We start from the raw sequence: 11243 nt of genomic DNA on the forward strand, positions 1-11243 counted from the left end.
TCCAAAGAAATCTTAGTTTTAATCTATTTAATATTATTAATTATGATATAATTATTATAATAATTTATATTAAATATTGTTATTGGATATGAGAAAATTAGAATTTGAACATGTTTGTACATACGTGTGTTGTAATGGAAGAGATTTATGAGGCCTCCAACCACACATTCAATTTTATGGATTGAGAACGTATGATGGAGAGATTTGAGTATATGCAAAGCATGCAAATGGAGAGAGAGAGAGAGAGAGAGAGAGAGAAGCAGTGGGAGTGGGAGGGCCACTGTCCAATGGCCATCCGAAAAGTCACTCACCCCTTAGCTTTCTATCCATTGGGCAACAGTTACACCCGTACCATTAAATACATTACCTTTCTTACTACTTAAATCCCTTCAATGGAACATTGCAATACCCTCTCTCTCTCTCTCTCTCTCTCTCTCTCTTACATCTGTCTTATTACCAAAACCCACCAAGAAATCAACACTGTCTTCTTTGTCTACCATCATCACTAAGTGCGTTTGCTGTCCTCCAATGACCAACTCCCTCTTCTGATTTACAGTTGTTGGATTTGCGTGGACTTAATGATGGTGTTTTTGCTGTCTCAACAAGGATAGAGTTTGGAAGTTGCAGACCTCAGTTTTCCACACCATATAACCTTATTACATGCACACTGCATACGTACAAAGGTATGTTATTCCACCACTCTTATCCACATTGTTGGGGATGATTGACATTTATGATGTGATTTTAATTTAATCAATTCACTCAAAAATGAATTTATAGTATATTTGTTGTATAATTAATTAAATTCGATCAAATTTGTGAATATTTCTAAAATTATGGTCGGTGGGAACGGCACATTGCATCGGGGCATCTTTTGGGGTTTTGCTTTTATGTTTGGGCGGTGTGGGGTGGCACCACATATACACTCACCAGGCTTTGCTGGTTTGATTGCATGTGTGTGTAATCAGTGGTACACGCCAACATTGGTCGGCTAAAAGTTGGGTTTTTGCCGTCAGGATGTGGGTGTTCTTCCTTATGTGGATTAAATTCTATTTTTTTTTTATTTGTAGATAGAAATATCAATAGGTTAAAAAGTTTTTCTTGATTTTTTTTATAAAAAAATAATGATCCCTTAAACCTTTTTTTTTTTTTACTTTTTTTCTTGTCAGAAACCATGTTGTCCTTTTTATTTTTTTAATTATTAAGGTTTTTTTTTATTTATATTTAGTGTTTTATATAAGAGGGTCATTATCATTTTTATTTTATTTTTAATTTAAATTCCCTTATATAACGAAAATTAGGTGGGAATATGGTGAAGGTTGGGGAGGGAGAAAATGAGGTGTATCTGAATTTTTTAGGTATATCAAAATAATAGAAGAAATATTAATCGCACTTGAGTAGCTCCTATTAGCTGTTGTTTCTGCAATGAGAACGAAGTGTTTGCTACAGCTAAAACTTATGATAAATATATACTTTAATAGTGGTGAATAGTATTATTTTAATACGATTTTTAAACTGTAGTGATTATTAATATAGGAAATAATAAACTTTTTTTGTGTGTAATAATAGTTGTTGATGTACTATAATTGTAGTTGTTGATTAGTTATACATACTACTCTGAGGTTTGGTGTAATTACACGTAAATTCTCGATATTTTTGAAAATTATATCTAGCAATCTTGCAGTTTGATTCCGTCTAATAAATAAGATCCCTAATTCACTAAATTGCTAATATTAACAAAAAAACTGAATGAAAATTGATATTTATCCTTAATTGACTTATTGCAGATCAAACAAATTTTTTCGAACTAAATTCACTAAATTGCTAATATTAATGAAAAAACTGAATGAAAATTGATATTTATCCTTAATTGACTTATTGCAGATCAAACAAATTTTTTCAAACTAAATTCACTAAATTGCTAATATTAATGAAAAAACTGAATGAAAATTGATATTTATCCTTAATTGACTTATTGCAGATCAAATGAATTTTTTCAAACTAAATTACCCTTATAACGGTTGATATATCTCCTTACACACATTATAACGTGAAGACGTATGATAGTAATTTGATCATAAAAAATATTTATTTGCTTGCTATAAGTCAACTGAGGATAAATATGGATTTATTTTTATTTTTTTATTAATATCAGTAAATTCAGTGAATTTTAACTAATAAAAGGGACTTATTTGTTAGACGAATGCAAACCTTAAAGGTATTATTTGTAATTTCTCAAATTTTAGAAGAAAAAAGTATAATTATCCGTATTAATAATTGTTATATATTAATTGTTGATGATTGAATTTTACGATGCAATTATAATCAATTAAGATATGATTGGAATAGATCATAAGGTGTAGTAGCTGAATATGTTGGTTGATTGTGCAATGGGAAAGATTAGGAAAGAAGTTATTAGCCTATATATCTAATCATCATACCTATTATTTTAATTATGTTAAAGTATGAGTAAGATTTAAGAATATATTCATGATAGAAACATTTCTCCCCACCTCAAGAAAATAACCCTCTAACAATTCATAAAAGATTGGACCCAATTTTCTATTTTGAATCTTGTTATATTTATTATTTTATATTTAATGTATATATGTTTTGTACATAATTATATGTTATGGACTCGAGTTGGCCTTTTAACGATCTCGAGCTCAAAGTATTCTATTTATAAGTTCGGGAGTCAACCGGCAAGTTTTTTCTAATTTTTTATATATTTTATTTTTAAATTTTTATTTATTTAATTTTATATTTAAGATTATGTCAACTTATATTCAAAATTAACTATGTATATTATAATTATTAATCAAAATCATATTTTTTAATCTTAGATAATAATAAACTATAGTACTTTATTTATATATTTAATCTCTATACAAAAACGATATTAATCAATACAATTTAGTAAATTTTAATTTTTTTTTGTATATAATTATTTAATATGGCAGATATAAATTTTATTTTAGATTTCAATATTTATACCAAGATACATAGCATGCAAACTTATTTTATTACTTGTAAATTTATATCAAAATTTGGTGATTCCCTTGAATTAAGCTAAAGATAATAAGAACAACAACAACAATAACGATAGTTGAACAATTTTAATTAATTTTGTTATTATTTTAATATATATATAGTGAGATCAATTGCTATTTTTGTATTTTGATTTACAAAATTCATCTTTTAATTTTTTTGGGTATATAATTAGATCAACCACATTTAAAAAATAACTTATGTTTATATCTTTTATTACTATTAATAACTATACAAAATTATGTGCAGGTATTTTAATAATTTGATGTATATATATTTTTCTACACTTTTGCTAATTATATTACTATTATACTAATTAATAGTTTATATTTATAATAATAAATTAAAATATTGTACCATACGTTTAATATTTTTGTAATTAATATAATAATACTTAACTATTTATTTATAATAATAAAATTTTATTAGATTTGCTGAAAACTCAAACATAGGCTTGAGCTCGAGGTCGATGGAACCCGAGCTGACGAGCTTGAGATATACGTAAGAGGCCCACATTATATATGATCCGAGCTCGAGCTGTACCTATTAAAGTTCATCGAGCTCGAGCCGTAAAAGGAAAATCGAGCTGGAGTTCACAAAAAATGATGGTGCTCGACCCGTTTACACCCCTACATCATATAAATGCATATTCATTTGAAATTCAAACCCCTGAATGAGTTGGATTTGCGTGAAATTATCGTTCTTTCTGGCTGTCTCAGGAAGGATAAGAGGTTGCAGTTTTAACGAGCATTCATGGCGTCGTATCAACTCATCAAAGAAGCCGGCGAAGACGGAACATTGGATTTGCAGAGGAAGGATTGTACTCTGCACGTGGAAGGTTGCAATGGTGATGTTGAGTCTGCTTTCCAGAAAATTTATCCATCTTCTCCTCCGCTGCGACCTGCAGGGTCCGACACCGCTGCTAACGGCGCCTCCAGGGGCACTTCGCCGTCCGCTCGCCTTGCGTCCCTCGACGTTTTCCGTGGCCTCACCGTTGCGGTAACTATTCATACTCGTAGATCAATGCTTACTGCGTTTTACTTTTATGGAAGATTCAAGTTTGTTTCCTGGCAGTTGATGATTCTTGTTGATGATGCTGGTGGGATCCTGCCAACTATCAATCACTCACCATGGAATGGTTTGACTCTGGCAGATGTAGTTATGCCATTTTTCCTCTTCATGGTTGGTGTGTCGCTTGCTCTTGTATACAAGGTACGCAATCGGGGGCGGCATTTTTAGTTATGCAAAAATTAATTTTCGCAATTCAGTCGTGTAATTTTAAGATATTGATGATTTCATTCTTTTTCGGTCAATTTTGATTGAAAATTGCATGTGATTTGCACACGATTTAATTGAATTGTAATTTTAGTTATATAATTTAAGGAGCGTTGACATTTTTTATTCTGTATAAATTTTTTATTTGTAAGACTAAAATTACAAGTAAATTGGGTGGTGTTTGGCCAAGTCATTTGGATGCTGCTTTTAGACATTCTTTCAACTAACTATTCTCTGTTTTCTGTTAGAATATGTCTTGGAGAGGCGCTGCATCAAAAAAAGCAATTTTCCGGGCACTAAAGCTTTTAATTCTGGGGGTTTTTCTCCAAGGTGCCCTTCTTAACTTTGTTTGTTATGTACCTTTGAGAAACGATGATTGTGTTTGAATTGACCTTAGAAATAGGCTGAATACTGATTAAGTAGGTCCGTCGGAATGAAGTTTAGAAGAACATGAAATATTTGGATCTTGTGTGAGTTTTTTTATGTAAAAAATGCAAGGAATGCTGTTGTGATATTGCAAATGAGCAATTTACTCTCCTATGAAAAAATAAATAGCGATTTATCTCCCTGTGTTTTTTAAAATACAATAATTTACCTTTTTATGATTTTAAAATGAAGCAATTTATCTCCCTGTATAAGGAGATAAATTGCTTCATTTTAAATATTACAGATGGCTAAAGTGTTATATTTTTTTTATAGAGGGGTGATATGTTCATTTTTAATATCACAAGAGGGTAAATTGTTATTCACCCATTACTTTATTCATGAAAATAGTAATCAATGATGTTATATTTCAAAGATTAATTATATTATATTAGGCAAAATTATATTTTTGGTCCTATAATATGAGGTGGTTAGTATTTTTGGTCCTGTAACTTACTCTATAATTTTGGTATCCTTTATATTGTAATAAACTTCATTTTCTGCCATGTAACTATGAGTCGTTAGGGTCAAATTTATTAATACAGGACTAAATTTTCTAGAAAAAAGACCAAATATAAGATGTTCAGAATTAAATATACAAATAGAATACTAACAATCTAAAATTACAAGACAAAAAATATAATTTTACGGATAACCATTATACAAGAGTAACAAACACTATAGCCAGGTCAAATGTTATTTTGAGAACAGGCAAACTGGTTGGACCAATTTGATCATCTGTCCAAATGTAAAAACGTTGATCTGGATTGTGAATTAGTACGTACATCCTGATGGATACAAGTTCTCCATCAAAATCACTTTCACATTCCACTTTTCTTGGTTTATTTGTTCACTCATTGCTGCGTATTCTTTCTTATCTCATGTATCAGGAGGCTATTTCCATGGTATTAACAATCTAACCTATGGCGTTGACATGGATCTGATCAGGTGGATGGGTATATTGCAGGTGCGTCACATCACCTACAAATTGTTTTAAATTTTCAAATGGAGAATTTGCAAGCAACCCATTTTGTCATATTGCAAATGAACAAATTACTCTCCTATAAAAAAATAAATAGCAATTTTTATAAAATCCAACAATTTACCTCCTTATATTTTTTAAAACGAAGCAATTTACCTCTTCATTTTAAAAAGTACAGAGGAGTAAATTGTTATATTTTTTTCTATAGGAGGTAACATGCTTATTTTCAATATCACATTAGTAAAATTGCTATTCACCCAATTTTCAATTGATAATGCATACAGTTTAATGCTGTATTTTTGAAGTGCAGAAACATCATTGATCTTTTTCTTTTATCAATTTGTGTGTGTATTCTTCAGAGAATCGCAGTAGCATATTTGGTGGCAGCAATGTGTGAGATTTGGCTCAGAAATGATGAAAAAGTTAGTTCCGGGCTATCTCTACTAAAGAAGTACAAATGGCACTGGTAAGTTGTATTATGTACTTACATCCATAAGACTGGAGAAGATTCAGTTTGATAAATTTCTCTTGTGAAGCGGTAGTGATAATGGAGATAGATAAAATGAGGGTTAAATGCATATCACATGGGATAAATTGCATTTTTTCCGATAAAATGAAGACTGCGCTTAGCGTCGTTTGCATGTTGTCCTGGGTACACGAACAGCCCAAAGCTTGAACAGGGACATTTTGTTCAGTGACCGGCTTCCGAAACTATCACTTTCGGCGTGAATTATACTAAGGTTTTATGCACTTTTTGTGAATTAAGGATTCAGATACAATTACTAGTGAACGGAAATGTGTAAGCATTTGGACATACATAAGGATGCCATATTGGGGTGCCCTTTGAAAGTGTCTTGACTTTTTCAAGTAGGCAGATCCCATTTACGGTAGCAGTAAACAGATCTAAGGGTTCTTCAGAGATGATTTTTACACTGAAAAATCTTGACAAATATTCATTGTAATGTCTTTGAGGAGAGAATATGGGATAAGGCACAACTTCTAAGATATGAGTTTGTAGTCCTGGTTTAGCTTTCGCCGTTTTAGACTTGTGTTGAAGGCTGGATAACCATGACCATCTCCAAAAGGTCGAGCATACGTCGGGTGCTAGTCAGAGAGACACCTAGTCTCACTAGTCCTTTGTGAACTATTTCTCTTACACTGCTCTTAATTTACTGAACACAATATCCACAGCTTGATGCTTCCCCTTTTTTGATAATTTCAGGATTATGATGCTCGTGCTCACTACCATATATATGCTGTTGTTATATGGTTTATTTGTTCCTGACTGGGAGTACCAGATTCCACTTGGAGCACCTTCTGAGGAGGCTAAGATATTCATGGTAGGTTCTTGTATTTCATAGTTTTCGAGAAACGTAGCAGACTGGACTTTGTCGTGGTAAGGTGAAGTGGCTTGACATAGCTTATTTGCTGCTGAAGGTGAAATGTGGAGTGCATGGCGACACTGGACCTGCATGCAATGCTGCTGGAATGATTGATCGTATGATTTTGGGTGTTCAACACTTATATCGGAGGCCAATATATGCCCGAACACAAGTAATTTTTCTACCTTAGAGAGTAAACACTTGCATTTTCTACACCAGTTTTGTAGTATGCTTTTGTGTTGTTCTTAATGTTACACTTTCACAGCAATGCAGTATCAACTCCCCAGATTATGGCCCACTTCCTCCAAATGCTCCTTCATGGTGCCAAGCCCCCTTTGATCCAGAAGGAATTTTAAGGTTTTTTTTTTTGTTTTTTTGCATCTTTATACTTATATGTCATTTCAATAACTGATCATGATAGTATAATACCGACAGTAAAGAAAAAGATATGCGAGTATACAAATGTGCTTAGACTTTTCCGTAGTCACAATTTTGGTCGGAAAGAAGTTAACTCGTGAAAAATAGAAGCTGATTGTGTGATTTCTAGTTGAGATGACCCAAATGCTAGAATTTTTGATTAAGTGGAATTAATTGCTCATAGTATGACAGTGTGCAGAGTGGACTTTTCTTTAATCAAAAGAAACAATTTCAAGATTCCTCTTATAGGTTAATTTTTAGGCAGGTTTTCTGGTAATACTATATAGTCTGAGGTGAATGGACATGATTGTCAAACAGGTAAGTTTGTCTGATTTAGGAACTAAGTGTAGGTTGGAAGGGGCTCCAAGCAGTTTATGTTCGATGCGTTCATCCGACCACTTTACACCTTTCTCGAGCTGCCTCTCGTCCTTTCAGTTTTTACCGTTAACCTTATTTTGTCATTTTGCAGTACAATGATGGCAATCGTCACTTGCTTGATAGGCTTACAATTCGGGCACGTTGTTGTCCACTTTAAGGTAAAAAACATTGATATTATCTGGTGATCAGAAACCACTTTGTTTTCATCTCATGATTCATGTTTCGGGGTTGAACCCTGCCTGATTGTTCTCATCTTCTTTGATCTCACTCAGGATCACAGAAATAGACTTTTGTTGTGGCTAGCACCATCTTCAGCATTTATAGTCCTGGGCTTGCTATGTGACATCTTTGGTAAGACCTTTCGTAATCTTTGTTAGGGAATGTCTGAAAATATCACTGCACATGCACTTCAATATAAGAGGACTAACGTCGTATTTGCTTATTGTTGTAGGCATGCATATAAACAAGGCTCTGTACTCTTTCAGCTATACGTGCGTGACTAGCGGTCTGGCAGGCTTTCTACTTGCCACAATCTATTTGGTGGTGAGACTTGATAAGCCCTTGAGATTTATATAGCTTGTGGTATTCACTTTTACTGATGATCCAACCACACCATGGACATAGGAAGCTGATGATGCCCTCTTTTCTTGCAGGTGGATGTGTATGGATGCAGACGGTTTGCGTTGGTGCTCGAATGGATGGGTATGAACGCTTTGCTGATATATATTCTTGTAGCCTGCAATATCCTACCTCTTATTCTACAAGGATTCTATTGGAGGGATCCTCGTAACAACATTGTAAGTATTAGCTTTTATGTCTTTGATTAAGTTACGTTTCCATGTTCGTTTAGATTTTTCTTCTCCTTATATGTGTGACGTATCTTTGGCAGCTAAGTTTGGTTGGAATCCGGAAACAGGCTCAATGAACGGTTGTTTAATTTGGGGGATTTGGTCGATGAGTTGAGGCTGGATTGCTCGGATACAGTTCTTGAATAGTAAAATGAAGGGACAATGAGGATTGCACTTCAACAAGACTGTAAGCCATGGCATCTCCATATGTATTACCCCCCCGCGCGCGCACGAGCGCTCAGGTCCAGAGGTAATTGCATGGGTGCACGCATGGAGCATCAACAGATAGATGTAGAAATAGTTAGTTATAAGTCATAATCTTTAGGAAATTGGGACAGTTGAAATATAGGAGAGTTATTTGATTTTATGCCTTTGATGTACAGGTGAATATGATTATATAAATATCCATTTATCTTATCTATTCTATATCTACTAGTTGTTTGAGGATTATTGATCCGTTTTTAAAAAACTTGTCGTAATTGACTTAATTATATTAACCATCTTTATATAAGGGCTTGGTGAATTTTAAAAATGATCGGAAATTGATCATATGGATAAAATTAGAGTTTTATTATTTGGGGCTTTTATTGACTGGACATATTTTTTATTTTTTCCTGGCACATAAGCGCTTATGTGAAAAATCTCCTACCGTATAAGTAATGTTATGGTAAAAAGGGGGGGCAAGGGTGGTAAGGGTGGCAGATGAGTCGAGCTGGCTCGCGAACTGGCTCGATTTTGAGCTCGAGCTCAGTTGTGGCTGTTCACAAGCTCGTGAGCTGTGCGAGCTGGTGAACATTTTTTTTTATTTTTTTATATATATTTTTATTTTTGAATTTTTTATATATCTAATTTTATATATAATATTTGATCAATTTTATAATCAAAATTGACCATATATTATAATTATTAATCAAATCATACATTTTATTTTGGATAATAATAAATTATGGTACTTTTATTTATACATTTAATCTTTATACAAAAATAAATTTAATCAACAACTTAGTAAATTATAATAGTTTTTATGATTAAAATTATTATTTAATATGACATACATAAACTTTATATTATATTTTAATATATATTTGTATTACATTATATTTTTCTTAAATTGACAAGTATTTGTGATTTTTTTTAATCTATTTTTGAGTTTTATATTATTATCAGGATACATACTATGCATTATGCAATCTAATTTATTATTTATAAATTTATGTCAAAATTTAGTGATTCATATCAATTAATCTAAAAATAATAATAATGATAATAATAGTGATGGTTGAACAATTTTAATTATTATGTTATTATATATATAATGAGATCAAAAAAATTAATCAATAATTACGATATCATAAAATCTGGACACCGGATTCATACCAAATTTATATATACATAAGACCGTGTCCATTACATCATATCAGATAGTTTGATTTAAAATCACATGGCCTAATTCTACGATACGCCGACTTGAATGATTATTCTTATGTTTCGAGTACGATATATTGACATCCGTATATTCAATAAGTATTTAAAATCACATGGCCTAATTCTACGATACGCCTACTTGAATGATTATTCTTATGTTCCGAGTACGATATATTGACATCCGTATATTCAATAAGTCTAAAATTTTACCAAGTGTATTTTTCTGTAAGTTTGATCATATATAACGGTCTGATATGAATTTTGATGGTCTGATTAATCCATGTTGTTCAACAATGTAAGAAGATACATCAATGTAATACTAACAATTATAAATATATAAATTTACTGCAGACTTTGAACACATATTAATTTCAACTATAAAATATTTTTATGTATTTCAATTGATTATTTCAGATAATTGATACTTTCTCAATAACTTTAAACTCTTCAGAATAATTTTATTTTTGTATAATTTACAAATTATATTACTACTGAACTAATCAATAATTTATATTTATAACAATAAATTAGAATTTCATACTATATTTTGGTATATTTATAATATAGTATATATTATACAATCTATTTTATTACTTATAAATTTATATAAAAAATTGATGATTCCCATTATTTAATATAATAATAATAATATAGTATGTGTTATACAATCTATTTTATTATTTATAAATTTATGTAAAAAAAATAGTGATTTCCATAAAATAATAATAATCATAATAAAAAAAACAAAAAAAAAATTCATTTTGAGCTCGAGCTTGAGCTTAACATATAGGAGTCGAGTTGAGCTTGAGCTCGAACTAGTTGAGCTCGTCGAGCTCGAGCTCGACTCGTTGCCACCCCTAAAAGGTGGTGACATTTTTTTGTTTAGGATTTATTTTACTGATTGAATATAACTTTTTTCACTTCTACCGCATAACTGCTGATATGGGGGGACTGAGGCACAAGAGGAGACGGGGCAGGAGTGTAGGGGATTAATCTTTTTTTAATTTGTATTATATACCAATTTTATAATTATATACATAATTAAATATGATTTTTTATATACAA

At 31.5% G+C, this 11243-nt stretch overlaps 1 protein-coding gene across 1 annotated transcript; it reads left to right on the forward strand.

The window, feature by feature from the left end:
- Positions 1 to 253: 253 nt before the first annotated feature.
- On the forward strand, positions 254 to 9170 carry LOC105160158 (uncharacterized). The gene is made up of 14 exons (XM_011077421.3): positions 254 to 683; positions 3768 to 4047; positions 4123 to 4260; positions 4572 to 4653; positions 5637 to 5713; positions 6088 to 6194; positions 6951 to 7068; positions 7166 to 7282; positions 7376 to 7467; positions 7997 to 8063; positions 8178 to 8256; positions 8357 to 8448; positions 8559 to 8702; positions 8795 to 9170. The coding sequence occupies exons 2-14, from the start codon at positions 3802 to 3804 to the stop codon at positions 8828 to 8830; spliced, it is 1395 nt and encodes a 464-aa protein (XP_011075723.1). The 5' UTR covers positions 254 to 683; positions 3768 to 3801; the 3' UTR covers positions 8831 to 9170.
- The last annotated feature ends 2073 nt before the right edge of the window (positions 9171 to 11243 follow it).

The sequence above is a fragment of the Sesamum indicum genome, linkage group LG4 (assembly GCF_026168435.1).
Source record: "Sesamum indicum cultivar Baizhima isolate 11 linkage group LG4, ASM2616843v1, whole genome shotgun sequence".
NCBI lineage: Eukaryota > Viridiplantae > Streptophyta > Magnoliopsida > Lamiales > Pedaliaceae > Sesamum > Sesamum indicum.

Bases quoted from the DNA above. Each gene is read 5' to 3' on its own strand.
- LOC105160158 (XM_011077421.3), top strand. From the start codon at position 3,802: ATGGCGTCGTATCAACTCATCAAAGAAGCCGGCGAAGACGGAACATTG. The intron at 7,069-7,165 runs GTAGGTTCTTGT...TTGCTGCTGAAG, and splicing joins AGGAGGCTAAGATATTCATG to GTGAAATGTGGAGTGCATGG. The intron at 8,449-8,558 runs GTGAGACTTGAT...CTTTTCTTGCAG, and splicing joins TTGCCACAATCTATTTGGTG to GTGGATGTGTATGGATGCAG.